The sequence below is a fragment of the Silurus meridionalis genome, chromosome 27, assembly GCF_014805685.1.
Source record: "Silurus meridionalis isolate SWU-2019-XX chromosome 27, ASM1480568v1, whole genome shotgun sequence".
Classification (NCBI taxonomy): Eukaryota; Metazoa; Chordata; class Actinopteri; order Siluriformes; family Siluridae; genus Silurus; species Silurus meridionalis.
Window position 1 is genome coordinate 5270089 of NC_060910.1, and position 23101 is coordinate 5293189.

At 36.8% G+C, this 23101-nt stretch overlaps 1 protein-coding gene across 1 annotated transcript in view; it reads left to right on the plus strand.

Moving 5' to 3' along the window:
- Positions 1–1361: 1361 nt before the first annotated feature.
- The window catches only part of dnm1b (dynamin 1b), a 36841-nt gene continuing 15101 nt past the window's right edge, over positions 1362–23101 (plus strand). The window contains 17 exon segments of the mRNA XM_046841998.1: positions 1362–1715; positions 1718–1745; positions 5656–5729; positions 6988–7011; positions 7014–7136; positions 7282–7485; positions 8151–8249; positions 11369–11529; positions 13335–13477; positions 13686–13821; positions 14984–15051; positions 17060–17198; positions 17535–17621; positions 17748–17818; positions 17932–17983; positions 19126–19137; positions 20493–20606. Coding sequence (XP_046697954.1) covers positions 1586–1715; positions 1718–1745; positions 5656–5729; positions 6988–7011; positions 7014–7136; positions 7282–7485; positions 8151–8249; positions 11369–11529; positions 13335–13477; positions 13686–13821; positions 14984–15051; positions 17060–17198; positions 17535–17621; positions 17748–17818; positions 17932–17983; positions 19126–19137; positions 20493–20606 — 1665 coding nt within the window. The 5' untranslated portion in view covers positions 1362–1585.

The window sequence follows — 23101 nt, forward strand, 5'->3', positions numbered from 1 at the left end:
GTCCATCTACCTGTGCATCACCACTGCAAACAGGAAAGGGCTCAGAGCTGATCCTTGATGCAGTCCCACCTCCACCTTGAACCAGTCTGTCGTTCCTACTGCACACTTCACTGCTGTCACACTGTCCTTATACATGTCCTGCACCACCCTCACATACTTCTCTAACACACCTGATTTCCTCATACAATACCACAACTCCTCTCTCAGCACAATGTCGTACGCTTTCTCTAAATCCACTAACACACATTGCAATTCCTTCTGACCTTCTCTCCATTAAGAAAAATAATACAGTATAATATAATAGACACAATTATTAGTTATATTATATTATATTATACTAATTATATTAGTTCTACTTAAGAACTTTTAATCTTGAGCTTTTTTCTTTTTTGTTTATTTTATGTAACGAAGCAGTCGTAAAAAAATTTTATGTCGTATTGTATGTGGTTACGTATAAGACAAATACAATTTGTATTTGATAGTAGCAGGAACACATTACAGTGTGTAGGCCAGCTTTCTGCAGCCCCCCAGCATAATCCCTCTCTTTACACTGTACACTTAATTACAGAAATGTTTTTATATGTTGTCCACTGGATGACCTTCAAAATCTGAAAGTCCAGCAAAATACATTTTAAATATTAAATGTTTATTTATGTATTAATGTTTGTGTATTTATTTATGCAAAGTCCTGAGGCATTGCTGCATGATGACATTTGAGCTCATGACATCGAGTGTATATTTATTTTAAATAAAAAAACGAAAAACGAATTTATTCCAACAAAATGTATTCAATGTTATAATACATACAAATACATACATATCATTATGTGCCCTTGATTGTTTCTAAATTATTTTGAAATTCTTGCATATGATCATAGGTAACAAACACTTTATCCTGGTCTGGATCATGGGTGGATTATGGGAACACTGGGATATGTGCAGGGATGCCAGTCCATCACAGAGCACCATGAACACACAATCCCACCTACTGACAATTAGGTATAAACAATACACTTACCAGTATATATTTTTATTATAATAACAATCATCATCCTCATTATAAATGTGTAAAAAATAACATACATTTTAAATGAATAATTCTAATAATAAATAACATTTTAATCTATTAAACTGAAAATTATCTTGTTGTGATACAAACAATATTGTAAGATTATTTTTTATAGTAGATTTGTGCAGCTTTTGTAGTCATTTTGAAGAAAATTATAACCCAATCTGGCAACCCTGACATCATATCAGCTGACATCATATCACACTACGTGTGTGTGTGTGTGTGTGTGTGTGTGTGTGTGTGTGTGTTAGTGGGTGGGTAGGTGTTTGTGTGTGTGTGTGTGTGTGTGTGTGTATGTGTGTGTGTGTGAGAGAGAGAGAGAGAGAGAGAGAGAGAGAGAGAGAATGTTCCTCTCTGTGAAGCTGTTCACCAAAATCTGAGCATCTGCAGGACAGCACTTGTCCACTAGATATCTGGACATCCCTCTGGCTTCAAACAGGAGCTGGTTAAAAAAGCGGCACTGTAGTGACTGTTCCTGCATTTCTCTCTGAAGCAGAAGCTCAGCTGATAGTCAAAATGGGGAATCGGGGGATGGAGGATCTGATACCGCTGGTTAACCGGATGCAGGATGCGTTTTCTGCCATCGGACAAAATGCCAACCTGGACCTTCCCCAGATAGCCGTGGTTGGCGGTCAGAGCGCTGGAAAAGCTCTGTCCTGGAGAACTTCGTGGGGAAGTAAGTGGTGCAGAAAAGGGCATTATGAAATCATGTACAGTTTAAATAGGCACACAGACACCAGACACCATCATTCTCTTACAGCAAACATAACCAGATTTATTCTAGACAACATTGTTTCGATATTCCTGTAATAGCAGGTATTTGGTAATTGATTAGTTAATTAGTAAATTCATCACTCGTCCACAAAACCTCATTTTCTACGACAGCCACTGTGATGGCTATACATGGGATATTTTTTTGTTTAAACCAACGCCAGAAATACATATGCAATAATGTATCAGGCAAAACAGAACCACTGTTCCTGATGTTGGGGGAAAACTGATGCTGATGGTGTGTTTTAATGAGAATGGAAGATCGATAGGCCAGCTGTCTGTGTGAATTTTAAACAGGTTGGTTCGTGAGGAGCTCCAAAGCCTGATTATCTTGTTTATAAAGCTTGTCCATTGCCTATTTTTTTCTCTTTTTTGTCCATTCATGCTCGCAATATTAAGAGAAATATTACAGATTACCAATAGTAAACATACTATCTCTATGTACTGGAAGAGTTCTGTGGTTTTGCAGTGACAGAAAATGGACGCAAGCCCAGGAATGCATGCGTGTTGAGATGATGCGTGTGTACCACCTCACTGTGCGGCTTTTCTCAGCACGCTGTTGTTTGATGGGTTATATTATGACGGTTTAATACTACCACTCAGATGTATTAACTCATGATTGAATGAGTTTGATGAGTGTTATTATGCTGTATAATGCATCCCTGGCGTGTTAGAAGGGAGAGGACCATTATGCAGTCACGTGACACTACCACGTCCGTTTACTTGATTCCGAGCTCTCGGTTTCAGGACCAAGGACAGTTCTGCAATCTGAGATCCTCAGTACCCCCTTGGCATTATTTTAGCCTACACATTTTCATATGATTTTGTCATATTCTACTGAAAGAAAAAAACCTCTTCTTCTATATAAATTATATTTTGACATATATCAAAGCTCTGATATTCAAAATCGGATCTCTGAATTTGTTAAAGATCGCCATACAATGCCAAATAAAATTGCATAGGCCCATGCATTAGAAATGCAATGCAATTTGTAATTACTAGTCTAATTACTTGCAGGCTGCTCCTGCCTATATTCAGGATTCCAAATCCAGGCTATTCATGGATTGCAAGCAGGTCTGCATTTTCCTTACAGACTGGCCATTATATAGTGAAGAGAGGCCTCCATCCAGAAACATCCGCTTCGTGGGTGCAATCAGCTGTTCGTGCTCTCTCCACTGTGCACTGACACAGGCAGCTTTGTGCGCTGGTAGCACAGGATTCTGCTACTACACCAGCCCCCCTCCCCAAAATAAATAAATAAATTTATGGTGACCATATGATGATGGTACATTTTATTAGCTGTTTAGAAAAAAATATTTGTATAAACAAATAATTAAAAGTATTTTTTAAAAGCATTATCTGTGACTTGCAAAGAAACATCTAATCACCTTTAAGTCCAGCCTATTAATTTATGCAATAAAGCATACACAACAATTATTTCGTTTTATTTTTACAAAGATTGTGCTAAATAAAAACACAGTATTAGTTTTCATTACATTTAAAGAATTTGGCAGATTCCCTTTTTCAGAATGAGTTACAATTATCTCATTAATACAACTAAGCATTTGAGGGGTTTTTTTTATAAACACAAAAAAATTGTGACAAGTAAGTAGGTTACATTTCCCAAGTAATAGCTTGGTTTTATAATTCAGTGAAATTAAATGACAAAATAAAAAAGAAAGTGCCATTTTTCAGTTTGATACAGGAGCTGAGCATGTGTGTGTGTGTGTGTGCGTGCGTGTGTGTGTGTGTATACACAACTGATCAGAGAGCAGCGTGTGTTCCTTATCTGTCATTTATGTAACGTTGTTTCAATAAGATAAATATACTTCTACAAATGACCGCCTGCTGTTATATAATGACTATCTGAACATTAGCTTCTCTCTCTCTCTCTCTCTCTCTCTCTCTCTCTCTCTCTCTCTCTCACACACTGTTTCTAATGGCAGTTTAAGCATTTTTAATGTTCTTCTTTGCCCCTCCTTCCTTGTCCACTCCTTGTTGCTCCTCTAACTTTGGGCCCTGTGGACAATGTGGAGTCTTCAATCATCTTTACTGTCATCCTGTCATGACTCCATGTCAAGTCTCCATTGTGTACAATGCATGTTGCTGTTCAAACCTATATAATTGTTAATGTAATACTGGGGTATACAAAAATTCACCTACAATATAAAAGTGTTAGTCACTGACATAAGGAAGGATATGTTTGTGATTGTATATGATGAAATAATTAATGAATGCGTATAAACGCAATCATTTTCACTTTATTTAAGCCAGTAAGCTAAATTAATATGGCGTATATTCCCTACTTACAAATTCAGTCAGTTTTTACAAAGAGCAAAGATTTTTTAATTATTAGTTTATTTTTTATTTAGCTACAAAAATTGTAGTTAATTTTCATATTTTCTCCTGTCTTACACTATTCACTGTTGCTCTTGTGCAGTTGTTTTTTTCCATTTCCATTTTCTAATTTACATTAGTTTTATTATGGTATTGCCGATTACAGCACAGATCTATGATACCCATCATCCCCTGCACATGAAGAGAAGACAGGAAGAAGTATTTATTTATTACATTATAGCAAAGTGAAATGTATTCCTTGGCATATCCTAGCTTTTTCAGCAGGTCAGCGATTAGAGTCAGCCAGTTTATGTCATCTGGAGCAGATAGGGTTAAGGGCCTTGCTCAAGGGCCCAACAGGAGCAACTTGAAATTCTGAGGTTGCTCAGTCTCTATGCCTGGCTTAGGATATATATCTGACTCTCTCTGCAGATGTTGTTATTACAGCTCAAATTTTTGATCCAATTCTCCTATCCAATTGTCCTACTTTGTGGGGGACATCGAGCTGGGGTCAGAGTGTAGGGTCAGCCATGACACAGCACCCCTGGAGCATAGAGGTTTAAGGGCCTTGCTCAAGGGCCCAAGAGTGGTTGCTTGGTGATACTGGGGCTTAAACCCTTGACCCTCCGCCCAGTGACCCCGAGCTTTAACCACTGAGCTACCACTTCCAAAGTGAACACAGCAGCATGAACCACTTACCAGGCAAAACCCGTGATCTTTGGTTTACAAGCCTGATGCCTTTGCCATTTGGCCATCATGCTAAGATAGTAATGAAGCAATAACTTTTGTCGATGCTAATAAAATGATGTTTAAGCATTGAAAAATAAATAATGCTTCTATTTAATAATGTTAGTTTCTTTTTCAGACTTTTTAAGCAAGGACTTGTTGGACTATAAGTCTGGTGATGTGTGACAAAATCTTGCAAAATGACTTGAATGTCTAAAAGAATATCATGAACTGTGCCTAAATGTGGAGCTCATGCCTCAGACCTGCACTACAGTGTCATTACGGCAGTGCTGCAGTTCTGTGTATTCCATGCTCGGAATGTATGGCAACAAAGCCAAAGGGATTAGCATTTCTGTGCCTTTTGTCAATATCACACCACCTCCACACGCCACAAACACACTCATAAACCTCGCCAGGGGGTCTTGTGCCATTTAGTTTTCTATTAACAGTTAGAAATTCACACTTTAGGAACACTAGAGAAAAGATCTTAAAATTCATAATGCATTGTTCTTCTGTTTCCAAATGAAATATTTTTTTCACTTTGATTAATGATGAAAGGTGGGGAGGTAAAACCAATGATATATTCCTTAAGCCTGTGCATGTATATGATATATGTGGTAAAGCGTATTATAACCAACATGGTAAAAATATATCAGTGATGATTTCAGGGTTGCTCAGTGCATCAGTATTAGTTTACATTGATCAAACTTCTGCCTTTCAGTCGCTGATCTTTGTAATGTTTTTATTCTCAGGGATTTTCTGCCCCGGGGCTCTGGCATTGTGACTCGTCGCCCCCTCGTGTTGCAGCTGATTAACAGTCCAACAGGTAACAACATTTTTAACTACTGCAACCTGTGCCCACTGTTGCTTTTGTGTCTCATTAGCATAATACGGTTTTTTTTATGGGTGCAAAAAAATTGCTATTCAAATGATTTAAGTGGCTCAAAATTCTTCTTACATTTATTAAAATGTTTAAAAGTGTCAAAGTGTAACTCTAATGATCAACTGTAATGTGTGGGATTTAAAAGATCAGCAGGAAGGGAATGCAAATTGTAGAAATAATTTTAATGAAAATGTCAACTAAAGAGACAAACATTCTTGTTTTAACCAAAAAAGCTTGGACAAACAAGGCTGGCTATGGAAACTTAAACACGCACACAACAAAAAACCCTATCCATAACATGCAAACAAACAAACTGCCTTATCTTGTTTACCAATATAATCTAATGCTACAACAAAAAAATTCAGAACTTCATTACTGTGTTTCATTATTAAAAAAAAAAATGAATCAAGTGTACAGAATAAAATTAGGAACTGGCAAGAACAACAAAAGAAGAAATTCAAATGCATGTGAGGGTGTGCTCTGTCCAAAAGGGACCTCCAGCGGGGGACCTCCAACTTTTTAAGGTGGCCATGACATCAACAGTTTTTACACTTTCTTTAGAAAAAAACAGCTGCTTAAAATCTATAAATGTTAGAAATGTATACTCATAAATATTGGTTTCATATGTTGTTCCCGTGTCCTGGTATTACTGCATCACTTTCAGTGTTTTAGAAATAGACTCTGCATCCACTGAGATCTTGAACAGAATAAACAGTTGCTAAAGATGAATACAATAGATGATGCATATGCATGTCACACAGCACGTGAAAAAATATGTTTTTTTGAATGAATGTTTTTTTTTTTATTTAGCATTGGGTCTTTAAGGAGTGTAAAAATTTGCCTGCGGTGACATTTCTGGTTCATGTTAAAAAAACAAACATTCTCTAAGCTTTTTAAAAATAGTAAGTAAGTCTAACTTTCTAAAAAGGTTGTACCTCATGTGAAAGAAAGTACATTGTGGAAGGTTTTTTACAGAAAATCTTGACTACATTGATTATGAGTAAAGCTTTAAAGCTACCATTTATCATTTAAATATTTTGTCTGATGCTTTTATCCAAAAACTTACTTTTGAGAAAAGGTCCTGTTGTAAAGTTTAGGGTCCATCATAAGCAGTAGACAAATTTCTTAAGCATTTAACTACCACTGCCATTATTTAGCTACCAAATCCTCTAATTTGATTTATAATATAATTTATTTCCAGAATATGCAGAGTTTCTCCACTGCAAAGGAAAAAGTTCACTGATTTTGAAGAAGTGCGTCAGGAGATCGAAGCAGAAACAGACCGCATCACTGGACAGAACAAAGGCATCTCTCCAGTTCCCATCAACCTGAGAGTCAACTCCCCTAATGGTAAGGCATACAAAACATACACACACAAACCTGGCTGTGTAATGGGCTGTAATAAAATTATTTTGCTGAGGGCTGTAAATTTTTTCAAATTCCTATTCTTTTTCTAAGTATAAGGCACATAAACCCTTTTTATCTTCCTCTCCAGTACTGAATCTAACACTGGTGGACTTGCCCGGAATGACCAAAGTGCCAGTGGGAGATCAGCCAGCTGACATTGAGTTCCAGATCAAAGAAATGCTCATGCAATTTGTTACGAAGGATAACTGCCTCCTGTTGGCCGTCTCACCTGCCAACTCAGATCTTGCCAACTCAGATGCTCTTAAGATTGCCAAGGAAGTGGACCCTCAAGGTGTGACAAACAGTGCTTACTCAATATCAATCTATTAGTCACTTTTAGTGGTGGATGAAGTTCGATTGTTCACGTATTTAAGCAGAAGTAAAAATCTGCTGTTTATATATTTCTTAAGTAAACATGTACTTTTTTACATTGGTTCTTTACTAAAAGCAAAGATTTCTTGCATCTGAATGGACTTACAGTAAGTATCAATAGTAACAGCACTAATGTAAGATAAGTACTTTATATTTTAATAATTAATGCAATTGAATGTTTAATTCTACTACACATTTACACACATCTTTAGGAAGAGAGTTTTCTCTTGTTACAGGCACACATTGAGAGGACCATTAAGATTAATAATTGAACAAAATGTATGCATTCACTCTAAAGTTATGAGGAATGGCGTGCCTTTCTAAAATATAATAAATTGAATAGTTAAATATTAGCACTGAGATTTATTAAAGTAAAACTTACCCAAATTAATCTACTCATATAATGACATTGTCCACCATTGGTTATTTGTAGTTGGTTTTACTTCTAAGTAACCAAATGTTTAAAACAGCCTGATGTACTTTCTTGTATTTGTATTTCTTTCAAGAATGTTAATTTTTAAAATATTTGTGTATGTGTCTATGCATTGTAGCACATGTACATACTGTGTTTGTGTTTCTGGGCAGGTGTGAGAACGATTGGTGTTATCACTAAACTGGACCTGATGGATGAGGGTACAGATGCACGAGAAATCTTGGAAAACAAGCTTCTTCCTTTGCGTAGAGGTACATTTTATTCACATATATACATTACATCAGAGGTGGTGAAAGTCACACATGCTTCATTTCAGTAGAAGTACAGATGCTTTAAAAGACTCTGGTACACATTTTTACTCAAGTTAAAGTAAAGAAGTTTGGGCTCTGACATGTACTTAAGTAAAAAGTAGCCTTTACTCCTACCTTTTTTTAGTGTCATGTTGGTAACTGTACCTCACGTCATGTTAGTATTAGGGCTGTCAATCAATCAAAATATTTAATAGTGATTAATCACATGATTGTTATGAGTTAACTCACGATTAATCACCACTTAATCGCACATTTGTATCTGTTGTAAATGTACCTTATATTAAAACTTTTCAAATTTTAATACTCTAATCAACATGGGCATGGACAAATATTGACGCTTTATGCAAATGTACTGTATGTTTATTATACCTGGGCTTTTAGTGAAAACCATTTGACTAAAGCAAGAAACCCAGTTAAGACAACTCCAAACCTCTACACTACAACCGCAACTGTGCCACCTATATCATCTAGAGCAGTTCAGAATCAATATTTATCCAATAACGACAAAAACATTAAAAATGTAAATAAAATACAACCTACTCACCAGAGATGCTAATTATTTCTAGACAAAATCCATCCTCCTTTCCTTGTGCAGGAACACTTCAGTGACTCTGTCATAGAGGTGATCTCTGCATTTCAGTTCATTAGTAAGTCCTTTTCTATAGCCATGGAGGCCAAGGCTGTGAGTTGACTCTGTCTAGATTCCAGATGTATTCCTGCCATATACTTTTTTTCTTGAGGGCAGAGAATGTCAGCTCGACAGTTGCAGTGGATATAGGGATAGTCACAATCAGACATGCCAATCTGTACAGCTGTGGTATGCTCTCACTCAGATTTTTTAGGTGTAGGAAATCGAGGAGATCAGTGGGACATTTCCCTTCAAAGTCTGTCATAGCATACATCACAGTCAATACAGATCAAATAGTACTCCATGGCTCTGCATCAAGCTGGAAAAGGCTGTATGTGGGAATTTTATCCGGTATGTCTGAAACTGCTGGTGGTCAAGGAGGGAGAGAAACATTCATTGTTTGTGATCTTAAAATCTATTCTGTATCTGGCAAAGAATGTTGTCCAGAACACTGTTGTGAAGTTGCTGGTAGTGTGCGCGAATGTCTCCTTGCACTGGCTCTCCGTGACCTGGGAGCACCTGAAATGCGCACAGTGGAGATGTAGATAGCTCCAAACCACCCCCTCTCTCGCTCAATGGTTTCACAAAACTCCTTCACCCTTGCCAGACAGAATTGTACATCCAGTGATTTGTTCTGTAGTATTCCAAAAAGCACATCAGAATGCTCAAAAAACCCATTGAATGCATGCAGCAAAAAACAAAACTCAAAGTCATCCAGACGTCCTCGTCATATTCAACATGATGTTCCAGTATGTGGTTAAACACCTCCTTGAGGGCATCTCTTTTTTTAAAAATTGTACTAAACAATCTTGAGGTGTACTGCCAAAGAGTCGGTGCCACATGAGGAAAATGCTGCTGGCAAAAATCGTCCAGTAGTTGCGTGTGCTCGGAGATCTGGAGAAAAATGCAGCAAGGCCATTGAGGTGGGCAAAAAAAGTTATTGCATTCTTTAAGCTTTGAGACCCCATTGAGTCAGTACTAAATCCTGACAGCCCACCACTGGTGAAACCAAACTCAACATAGAACCTGAAGACAAAATATTCCTGTAAAATGTTTCAAATTAACATTTAAGAAAGACGGCAGAGAGCGCCCCCTGTCTGTTTTCTTTATTTTACAGAAGCGCAGCGTTTTGTTGTTATTATGAGTCCATATAAATAAAAGTAAAACCTTTACAGATTTAAATAATGTATTGCTCTTATCTGTACATTAAAATAAATCTGAGTAATTTAAATTCGTTTCGGTCATTATGAGGAAAACAATGCCACAAATGTGCTGTATACATCATGGCGGATTTTGGTGCTGATTTGCAGCATCAGAAAACAATAAATGCCTCTTTTATATTCATTTATTTGTTATCTAAAAATGGTCAAACAGAAATGGCCGCTGCATTAATTGCTCGTTAATAAAATTAGTGCCGTTAAAATGAATTCGGTTTAGTTATGACAGCCATAATTAGAATATTAATACAAAAGCTGAACATCCACCATATAAAACACAAGCAGAGAAAAGATGATGATCAGGAATATCTCTGTTCTCAGTCATGTTTGCATCACTGACTCCCTCTGTCTCATCCACTTTACCCCTATACTTCTTGTTACTTCTCAGATCAACACTGAAGGTGTGAAAAGAGCTGCCTTTCTGAAAGTGAATATACAACTTCTTTAACACAAAGGCATGATCTCAAAAACATGGGCATAATAAACTACATATCTGCCTCTAGGGTTTCCAATTCAATCCTGAGCTTGGCTTACTGTTTGTGTTAACTTAATTGATTTAGTTGTTTTCTTTCAAGACATGTTGGAGTTCTCTTGTCTAAGGTGTAATGTTAGGGTTAGTGTTTACTCATCTTGTCTAATGTCTTTCAAGGATGGGCTTTCATTCTACCATAACCCTGACTAGAACTGGTTAGTGGTTGTTGGTCACTAAAGATAATAACGTTTATAATTCACACATGGATGGGATGCCAGCCTATCTCATTAAACTATGCACACAAAGGCACACATTCACACATGGGCAATTTATAATTAATATTTGGCAGGTTTGAGGAAACTAAAGAACATATGAATTAATTAACTAAATGAGCAGAGGAGAACAGTGTGAAATCATGTGCACATAGTAAGCCAAACTCATGATCAAACCTGATACGATATATGGAGACAATAAGTGGCAAACCTTCAGCCTGCACCACATTTATACCTAAACACTATACTTTTATCCATAGCAGACACTGTCTTATTTGCTGTGATTAATCTTTTCGTTTCCCTCTAAGACAAAAATAACAGGAACTCCTTTTAACAAAGCCAAGATTAAATAAAGAATCATGAATCTCATGGGTCCTTTGCCATTCACATTGAGAATCTTTACTCTAGGGTTCTTGTACACCTCATAACAAGGTTGTGATCCAGTTTGCTGATGCCTGATGCTGCTATAGGTTACATTGGGGTGGTAAACCGCAGTCAAAAAGACATTGACGGAAAAAAGGACATCACTGCTGCAATGGCTGCTGAGAGGAAGTTCTTCCTCAGCCACCCTTCCTATCGTCACCTGGCTGACCGCATGGGGACGCCTTACCTTCAAAAAGTCCTCAACCAGGTAAGAGATAGTGGTGGATGTACATTCACAATGAAATGCTCGCTTTAAAGACATAATGAAAGGAGAGACAATATATGTACAGGCTTTGAAGGTCAAAGAAGAAGAAAGAAATATGTCCTGCATCATGAGATATTTCACTATATCAAAGTGACTGTTGATTGAAATGAGGGAGTTCACAACATCCAATAAATTTGTGAAGAGCATTGGTAGAAAATGAAAGCAACCAATCCAGTAATGATACTGAAACTAACTACCATACTGTTTATTTTGACTACATAAAATTGAACCTTGCCTAACCTAGACAACACCAAATACACACCCAAGGTTATGTGATCAAATAAGTTTTGATCACTGCATTATTAAAAAAATTACTTTGTGGCTTATAATGCTTAAATATCAGCACAGTTATGATTCAAATTCACCTCTTGGACTGGAGGTGCATAAGAACAAGCTGTTTTCTCTTTTCTGCTCCTTAGCCACTGTTTGAAAACTTGGGGTAACCATAGACAATCATCTGTCCTTTTCCTCATGTTGCTAATGCAACACACTCTTGTTGGTTTTCTTCTCTACAAGATCAGAAGGATTCGGGTATTTTTACCCACACAGGCTGCTCAGGTGCTTGTTCAGAGTCATTTCGAGACTGGATTCTGCAAATTTTTACTAGCAGGTCCAAATGCAATTTGTTCCCTGCAAATGATCCAAAATGCTGCTGCATACAGGGAAGGGCAGTATTTATGATACATGTATTTTAAATATGTATTTCAAATATAAAATAGTATTTTGTCATTTGTATTTAATAGGGTTGATAATAATTGCTTCATATTAGTATCAAAATACTTTAGTGTTTTGTATTTTTGTAGTTTTAAAATATAGTAAAATACTTTGTAAGTCTACATGATGACATCAAAAAATGTGGCTTCTGATTAGTACCTACTCAGTTGTTTGCCCAAAATTTTTGAGATCCAGATGGAGTCAAGTTAAGAAACGTGCAAACTGCCAGCTTTCAAATTGATCATTTAATAATTGTTGATGTTTGTTTTCCATGTTTGTTTTCAACTTCCAAATAGGTGTCCAATGATTTATAAAGAAATATTTAATTGCCAAATATTGTACCCTAATTAAAGTAGCTGTTTTGTAGAATCATGATACATACCATTGCATGAATGACTACCTGTCACATAATATATTATTATATTTATGATTAACAATCAAATTAATTCATTAGAAACAAATTGTTTTCTTATAAATTACTTGTTTGTCATTGACTCAGTGTTGCTGATGGGAATTAACCCTGCATTAACACCAAGTAACTAAATTATGATACAATAATGAATCATTCGCAAACTGTTAAACATTAAAACTGTTGTTTTCTTCAAAGCAAACCTACATCTCAACCCTGGCAGCTTTCTCCCACACAACCCCACTTGCTGCACTTAGGCATCAGATTCTGAAAACTGATGCTTGCCTACAAAGCAGATAATGGAGGACCCCCCCTCTTACTTCAAAGCTCTTATTATTTCTTGAACTGCACCACAGTGCCTCATTTAAATTGAAAACACTTAAACTAGCACTTATTTTTCTTTTTTTTTGTTTTACATATTTAAAAAAGTGTGCTATAATTCCTCCCAACAGAGTTTTAGGCAGGTGGTATCCAAGCTTTGCAACCAGTGATGATTTATTAATTGATAGAGACTTCAAAGCACTTTTGTACATTGCTCTGGATAAGGGCATCTGCTAAATGCTATAAATTTAAATGTAAATATTTTGACAACGAACATCTGTATGTGGATTTCCTCTGTTTGCAGCAACTGACCAATCATATTCGAGATACACTGCCAGGGTTGAGGAACAAGCTGCAAAGCCAGCTGTTGTCCATTGAGAAGGAAGTGGAAGAGTACAAGAACTTCCGCCCGGACGACCCTTCCCGCAAGACCAAAGCTCTTCTTCAGTCAGTTGAATTTTTGTGCTACCAGTATTTCTTAGAAATCCTTAAAAAAATTAGTTATTTATAATATATGTATGTGTGTGGCAGTAAACTTAATTCGGTGTGATCTTTTATTTTTCTGATGCTGTTGATCAATATCCTGTATTTATACAATTACCAGCTCAATTTGGTTCAGTATCTATCATTTAGCTCCTGCTTTCTTTTCTTACAGAATGGTCCAGCAGTTTGCAGTAGATTTTGAGAAGTGTATTGAGGGATCTGGTGATCAGATCGACACGTATGAGCTGTCAGGCGGAGCCAGGATCAACCGTATCTTTCATGAGCGTTTCCCCTTTGAACTGGTCAAGGTTAATATTTTCCTTTAAATGATTCCTCTTATAAGAGGAATACATGGCTGTAAAAGTTCTTTAGTTGGCTATGAGGCAAACATAATTGCATTTTATTAGAGCTGTTTAAAGAAACATTTGTATATTTTAAGAGTATTTCTCACCCAACTTACTATCACCATTATTGTTAAAATTACAATTTTGAAGTGCCTTTTAAGAAAATACAAAACAAATACTAACCTAAAATATTCTGTCTAAAGGAGAAAATTATTTCCTGTTCAGAAAATTGTAGAAGCCTGAACTTAAGAAACTAGTAAGATCTACTTAATAGCAGCATTACAATTTATCAGTGATCCTGCCTGAATCAATCCACCTCTTGATACCATCAATATTGTACAGAAAGGTAGTTTATCAGAGTGCTGCATCACAGACAGGTATCTCATGCAGTAAAACTGAATGCTATTAATAAAGCAAGATACCCAATTATCACAATTTAAAAAGCGTCCTTTTACTGCAGTCACATCTCTAAAAGAAACATCAATATTACCTCATAAACTGACCCTGGATTTTCCATGAATTCTTGGCAATTTTTTTTGTCAAAGTTGTTAAAGTTTGTTAAAGTTTTAACGGAAAAGTATAAATGGTTTATGAAAATGCTTAAAAACTGTTTTGGGTGACATTTCCTCACAGTTATGGTGACAAACACTTGTCATTATTTGACAAAAATAAACTGATGTTCCTTTAATTTACTTACCTTTCTCTCCACAATTATATTAAAAAATATATATAAAAAAAGCTGATTTTCCACTTACCTTTCATGAAGCTATTATTACCCCTAGCGTTCGAACAGAGAACTGCAACAAATACTAATGGATAAACAGTAGGCAAAGCTGTTAATATCAGAGTTGCCAGATTGGCTAAAACACTTAATGGAAACTGTGATCTTATAACAACTAAATAAACAGAAATCTAATGAAAGTCCAGACATTGTGTCTCTGACAATAATAGAATTTTCCTATATTTCAAAAAAATGACTGCACCACAGACACAGGATAGTTTAAAAATGTTTGTGTGTTTTGAACTACAGTTTGCCTGCTGCAACCTGGCAACCTGGTTATTTCTTACACAGAAATCAAATCTGCAGTGCCCACATGTCTTTCCCCTCTCTGTCTTGTTTGTTTAGATGGAATTTGATGAGAAAGAGTTGCGTAAGGAGATCAGCTATGCTATCAAAAACATCCATGGTATCAGGTGAGTGTACACAAACACACACACACACACACACACACACACACACACACACACGGTTTATCAGATTAGACATCAAAGTGTATTAGATAAAAGACTCATAAATTTACGTGTCTACTATATTTAAAAAAAAATCTCAATTTATGCAAAAACAAGCAGGAAAACAAAACAAAACAACAACATATTACTGTTCAGTAAGTTGACAATTATTTCTCTGAAGAGATTTTTTTTATACCAGACCAACATTTAACATTTATTTTGCTCCAAATTAAACATTTAACAGCACAGTGGTGTGGGTTATATTATATACAATATAATTAATATTTTATATAGTATTACTAAATGTATTATATAAAACATAAACCTAATGTATATATAGTCATGGGAAAAAGAAAGTACACCTTCCCTCAAGTTATATTGTTATTTATCTAAACAATAATTGTGGGGTCCTCACAAATAGTATTAGGTGAGAACAACAACAAAAAAATATATTTCATTGCAGCGCTGTTAGAATAAAGCTGTTCTCTCCAAAATAAATATTGCCGCATGACTCAGTTTTGCAAAATTGCATGTGAACATTCAAGTTCTAAACAATGCTTTGTATTGATGAGACCAAATTGCAGATGGTTGGTCATCATGAATGGTGCCATGCCTGGTGAAATCCAAGCACAACTATTAACTACAAACATCCCATTCTGGAGTTGAGCGTAGGTAAAAATTTATTCGAAATGAGTTTATTAGAGGGACCGTGCATGTAGGACCTTTTGGGGACAAAGTGAGAGAAGCCCGATTGAGATGGTTTGGACATGTGCAGAGAAGAGACATCAGCCATCAGGAAGAAGGAAAAGAGGAAGGCTAAGGAGGAGGTTTATGGATGTGGTGAGGGAAGACATGCATGTAGTTGGTTTGAAAAAGGCAGATGTAGAGGACAGAGGGTATGGAGATGGATGATTCGCTGTGGCGCCCCCTAATGGGAGCAGCCGAAAGAAGAAGTGTAGGTAAACAAAGTGTGCTATAAATCCTCCTAACAGAGTTTTAGACCAATAATATAGTGATATAACAAGTTTGCAGCCTAGTGAACCAGTGATGATTTATTCATTGATAGAGACTTCAAAGCACTTTTGTACTTCGCTCTGGATATGGGTGTCTGCTAAATTTGGCCTTGTTTTGCTGCCATATTAGCTGGGAAAATAGCAGTCAATTAGGCAATAATGACCTACAATTTATATTAGAATATTCATGAGACCACATGAAAGTAGAACAGAAATGTGAGGTCATTCATCCATCAGCTTAACCTGGTCTGATACTGGTTCATGCAACAAGTCAATGATCCTTAGCACACATGCAAATCTCAATGGCTTAAAAGAGTTACACATAAATGAATGCCTTCAATCATCAATGAAGCAAGGCTGTAAATAAGATAAGGCCAAAACTACCACATTGAGTTCCACCCCTGTCAGTCAAGAACCAGAATCTGAGGCTATCATGGGCACAAATTAAAACTGGATGTGAACATTAACTTAAATGCTTGACCTTGATCTACATAGACGCATTTCCTGCTGCCATATTACCTCTGATGGTTGACTGGACAACTGCATATGTACATATGTGAAGAGGTAAGTCTTCAGGAGCATCTCCAAAACTGGAGCTCTTGTTGGCTGTTCCTGGTCTAAAGTGGTCAGTATCTATCAAAAGTGCTCCAATGAAGAAACAGTGGTGAACCAGTGACAGGGTCGTGGGTGACTGAGGCTTATTGATGAACATGGGGAGCAAAGGCTGGCCCATGTGGTCCGATCCAACAGACGAGCTCCTGTAGCTCAAATTGCTGAAGAAGTTAATGCTGTTAATGCTTGATGGGTCAGAACTGTTTTGGCAGCAAAATGGGGGACCAACATATAGGCAAGTGGTCATATTGATATGCCTGATTGGTGTATGTTGATATGTGCATTTTGCAGTGAGATGACATATATTTCTGTTAAGAAAGTCTCTCTCCCTTTATCTTGCTGCCCAGGACTGGCCTCTTCACTCCTGATATGGCTTTTGAGACGATCGTGAAAAGACAGATAGCTAAGATTAAAGAGCCGTGTCAGAAATGTGTGGACCTGGTCATCTCTGAGCTCGTCAATACAGTCAGACAGTGCACAAAGAAGGTGAGCCTACATCTGAGAAATGTTTACTCGCTGGCACCAGGTTCCTAAAGGAAAAAGGCTTTATAATGCCATGTTCAAGTTTCATTAACACACGTATAAGCACACATACACATAGCTCTGTGAGTCGAACTCTCTCCCATCAGTGCTTTTTACAACTTAGACTGATGAAATGTTTCCCTGAAAAAAGAGCAGCTGAAATATGATCTAGATTTAGCTTCTTTTAATTTAATACTTTGTCTACACACCTAGGAATAGAAGTTGGTGTCAATGACCCGGTCATACTCATCTGTAAAAGGTTTTTCAGTAAAACACTATGAATTCTTCTGTGCAAAACAGCTTGCTCAATACCCAATGTTGAGGGAGGAAATGGAGAGGATTGTCACCCAGCACATCCGTGACAGAGAGAGTCGCACAAAAGACCAGGTTTGCTTGTATCTACAATACATTTTGTATAATACGTTATTGTACAGGACTGCAACAACAATGTGACATGAACGCATGAACTGCTTTTAGAAATAAGTGCATGTGATATTGTCTTTTATGTTGTAGGTGATGCTGCTGATAGACATTGAGCTGGCCTACATGAACACCAACCATGAAGATTTTATCGGTTTTGCTAAGTAAGATCATATGACTTGGTTAGAGATCCTGTATAAGTTGTATACAGTGTATTTTTATACAATGTTGTATGCGGTTACTATGAGTTTGAAATTTGTGGAATTTTTCTTGGCAGTGCACAACAACGTAGCAGTCAGATGAGTAAAAAGAAGGCTGCAGGAAATCAGGTACAGTAAGCATCAGCAGCCCACATGCACTGTATAAACAAAAGTATTGGGACACTTGACTTTTCTAGTCATATGTGTTGCTTTTCCAAAAGTTACCACAATGTTGGAGGCACACAATTGTATATGGTGTAAACGGCTGTGGTAGCATACAATCGTGCCATCACTTGTTCCAGCATGACAATGCCCCTGTTCACAAAGTGAGGTCCATGAAACATGCCATAAGCACTGACCTCAATCATATGGGATGATTTACAATTCTGACTGCACTCCAGGCCTCCTCAGCTCACCTACATCCGTACATGACGTACCTGACAAAATCTAGTGGAACATCTTCCTAGAAAAGTGAAGGTTTTTATAACAGTATATGGGGAAAGGATTGTTAAAAAAGTAAATACGAATATTATGGTCAGGTGCCCACAAACTTTTGTCCCTATAGAGTACAGTGGAACCTCGACGTGACCGTGACACTCGCGACCTCGATAGTTCCCCGCGAGTATCGAGGTTGCACTGTACATACTTATGTTTTTGACTAAATAACAAAAACATTATTACATTCTTTATCGTCAATGTCTTAAAAGGTTTGTATAAACTCAAAATCTAAAATTCTCTAGGCATTTCTGAGATCCTGTAAATAGCTTGACAATGAGTCTAAATTAATGTTAATTCTGTTTACTTATGACTTATGAGACATAGTAGTGTCTAACAATGGTTTGGGGACAGGTACAGTGCAAGGAAAAGATTGTCAATTTGTTCACTGTAATTGGAATATGCCTCATAAACAGCAGAGTGGTTAAAACAAGACAAACCACTCCTTTATACTGTTGTTCAACATTAAACTATGTCACTGATAAAACACTAATTAATGATCGAACACTTTACACATGTCATGGATATTAGATATCATAATGATGTGTTATTCGCTCTGTTATTAAGAGTGCACTTATTACTAAAACTTTTTTAATTGTGATTAAGAGCCATGTACCCATAAGTTATTTCTCTTCTACTGTTTCTTTTTGCTTCTCCACTGTTCTCCGCTTTCTGTCGCTCATTTCTCTACAGCCTGTCTTTTTCAGCTTATCTAATTATCTCTCTTAAACCCTCTCCTTTGCTTTGCCACCGTTGCTATGGCAATGGTAACACAGGATGAGATAATGGTAAGTGTGCACAGATTGTTTGTCTGAAAGTGTGTATGTGCGTGTGTTTGTGTGTGTCTGTATAGAGCTGAAAACTACTGAACCTGAAAACGGGGTTTCCAAAAATTGCTTGTTCAGGCTGAAATGTCAAAAAATGTTTAGATCTCTATTCCATGCATGTGCATGTGCATATGCACCTATTTTTTCCTTTTTCTGAATTAAAACTACAGTTGCTAGTGAACATTTTGTACCCTGGATCGCAGACACAACAATGTCTTAAGTTTGAATGGGACATCTGACAAATATGTTTTTGAATCTCTCAATCTACAAAGTTAAAATGATCCACTTTAGATAAAACATGATCTCACTGTGGACTTTATTCCGATTAATGTAAATATAGACTGTGTGTGTGTGTGTGTGTGTGTGTGTGTGTGTGTGTGTGTGTGTGTGTGTGTGTGTGTGTGATTATAGCCTGCTGAATATAATTTACAAATGATCCAAATACAATGTGCATATATAACTATAGAATATATTGTTATGTGGGAAGTGGTAGCTCAGTGGTTAAAACGCTGGGTTACTGATCACTAGGTCAGAGGTTCAAAGCCCAGTATCGCCAAACTGCCATCCTTGAGCAAGGCCCTTAACCCATTCTGCTCCAGGGATGCTGTATCATGCTGTACATGTGAAAAGTAAAAGTCCCTCTCTTTTTCTGTCTATTATGCCCAAGTTGCTGATTTCTCATTGACTGCTAATGAGCTTTATATAACCGATTACAAACAATATATTAGTACAATGTATTCGATTAGATATAATTCAACAGTTCACCTACTACATTAGAATTTCTTTAAGCAAACTTAAAGAAAAAATTGTATGATTGATGCATCAAATATTTCATACTCATAATGTATTTTCATTGATGTGGGGAAGCTTACAATATGGTGAACATTCGTTTTTCGAATTTACATGAAGGTGTTAATATATGTGCCTGATTCTTCCGTATTAAATTATGGCCATACTGTAATTTGACCCCTGTGCATTTTGTGAAATAGAGTAAAATTCTGATTCTGATGTCTTTATTGGATTTACAACACTAACTGTGACTCAGTACAGTATGCCATGCAGATATAATATCAAATATAATGTCATTCCAAATAAAAATATATAGGAAGTATAGGAGAATTGCAGTGGTATAAGAGCCTCACATCATCCTGTTATTATATTCCTGTAATTGTGTTTTATTTCTTACTAAATACTTTGAATAATGTTATAGAGATTATAGCATACAATGTATGCACTAGTGGTACTGCATAATCACACACACACATGCAGTGCTTTATCTGCTACACTTGAAACATTTTTTATATGGCTTTGTGTAGGTGATCAGAAAGGGCTGGCTAACCATCAATAACATTGGCATCATGAAGGGAGGAGCGAAAGAGTACTGGTTTGTCCTCACTGCTGAAACTCTGTCCTGGTACAAAGATGATGAGGTGAGTACCACTCCTTTACCAAAGTTCCTAAAAACACTACAATCTATTTAATCACATCTATATGATCACACACTAGATCTAGATATACATACTAGAGGCTATCCAACATAATGAGGCCTTCCATTGTCCTTAAAATGCTTTTGAGGGAGAATCTATCTTTTGAGCTGTTCTTCTGGAAGGCGCACTGCTCCTCCCTGAGGTGGTGGTAGAAAAGGTGGATGAGGACAAACACCAGGATGCATACAGTAAATTTTCTGTGCATTTATTGAAATGAAGCATATAGTCACAGCCATATGATCACACACTAGCTCTAGATCTACATACTAGAAGCTATCATGCCAAACCAACATAATGAGACCTTCCATTGTCCATAAAATGGTTTTGAGGTAGAATCTAAAAGTTGATCAACTAATTACGCAGGTGACCTATATTCATTTTAGCATTTTTTGTTACTACAAGCTTTCTGTTCAACATGTAAGGTGTTTGTTTTTTTCACCTGAATGACCATGAATCTAGTTGACTCATAAACCATTTGAAAAAAAAAAAAAACGTACATAAAAAAAGCTCTGTCAAGAAGTGTATGTGTGTATAAATATTTGCCCCATAACATTCTTAATATGCCATTGTCTGATACCTTGATTTAAAGTGTTGCTAAAATCTAATAGATTCATTGTTAAATCATTGTTTTCTCGTCCTCCCATTTAAAATCACAAGTAGCCAGTTCATTTTTTCATTCTGTTGTAAGATATTTTTTTTGCCATCTGACACTATGGGGGTTTTCTTAAACTCCCTAATCTAACCTTTCCCTAGAAAGTTATACAGTTTGAACACTGTGTAAATCATCATATGTTTATTTTAATGCACGCATACTTCAGGCTTATGGGAAGTGGGGTTAGTTGCCTTGAAGTGTATTTAGACTATATGTCTTGGAACCCGTCTTTCCTGGTGATTAATACCTTGGCTGTAATGCATTGTTTGGCATATGCTGTTCTTCTGGAAGGCGCACCGCTCCTCCCTGAGGTGGTGGTAGAAAAGGTGGATGAGGACAAACACCAGGATGCATACAGTTATTTTTCTGTGCATTTATTGAAATGAACACTGGATCTCTATATTTACTTCTAATCATAGTACAACACATACACACATCTCGGATTTGGTGTGTGTGTGTGTGTGTGTGTGTGTGTGTGTGTGTGTTCATGTCTTATGGTGAGTCCATGACCCCCACCCAGCCCCCATTCAATGCACCAGACATCAGGCATGTAGCTGGGCTAGATCAGGCTGTGGTGAGTCGGGCTGCTCTGGGCCTTGGGGAGGGGGGCATCTGGTTTTTATTACCTTACATACCAGACTCGGAGTCTGCAAGTCCAACACTTCTGCAAGCCCCTGTGAAGCCCAGCACTTCCTAATGTCTGCAAAAAAAAGCTGAAGCTAATAGAAAACATCCTTATCATCTCCTAAAGGAGATTTCAGAGGAGAAGAGAGTCAAATCAGTGATTCAGGCAAGAATTTTAAGTAGTTGCCAGTATGGCTTTTTGTTTGTTTGTCTTGAGTGTAAAAAAAAAAAAAGCAGCAAGAATACACCGTTTTTAATTTTTTTATCATTTTATTTATTTATTTTTTGCATGATACACAGTGCAGTTTCTTTTATTTCATCCACATGTAGAGCATTGCACACACACCAGCATACACACACACACACACACACACACACACACACACACACACACACAAAAATGAAAAAATGAATGAACCAAGGAACAAACCAACAAAGTTTAAATGTCTGCTTTATTCTTTCTAAAGATGATAACAGTATTCCTGATAGCTTGCTCGCCTCCTCTCTGGCGTAAGACCTGCTTCCAACTCTATTTATTTATTTATTTTTTTTAATTCAGGAAGTTCAGGAATTAATATACGCTTACTAATCTCTATTTTGTCCCTGGGATATCTGTAAGACCTCTGCCAGACGTCGTACAGGGATTGGTGTAGCAATACTTTAACTACATGTTCTTGTAATTGAATGCACCCATGTTGAATTTTCTAGCAAAAAAAAAATGTTAAAGAAAACCTTTTCCATCCAGAGGCATGGTGATGTGCTTGTATGGGATAGGGATTCATTGTGCTTTCCCCTGATCAGCCTAACCAATGTGCAGACTACTGTACACTCACTCTGTCCTGAACAGGTAGTCTGAACACTGGGTAAGCGGGCCAGGCCTCTGATTCCGTGGACATGGAGAAGGACCAAACACAAAAACTACTCCAAGGGGGGGATTAATACATGCATATAGACCATTTCTAGGCAAATATAATCAATACATATGATACATGGTATTAGTTGCGAAAAGGAATAAGAAGAATAGACTTAAATATAAGTGCATAATTTTTAAATTCTTTATGCATTATTTTATGATCTTAGAGCAATTTCTTATTCATACATTCTCATGTCACATCTGTCTGCATTACAATGTGGAATGGCTCTAACATAACGGAAACCTGAC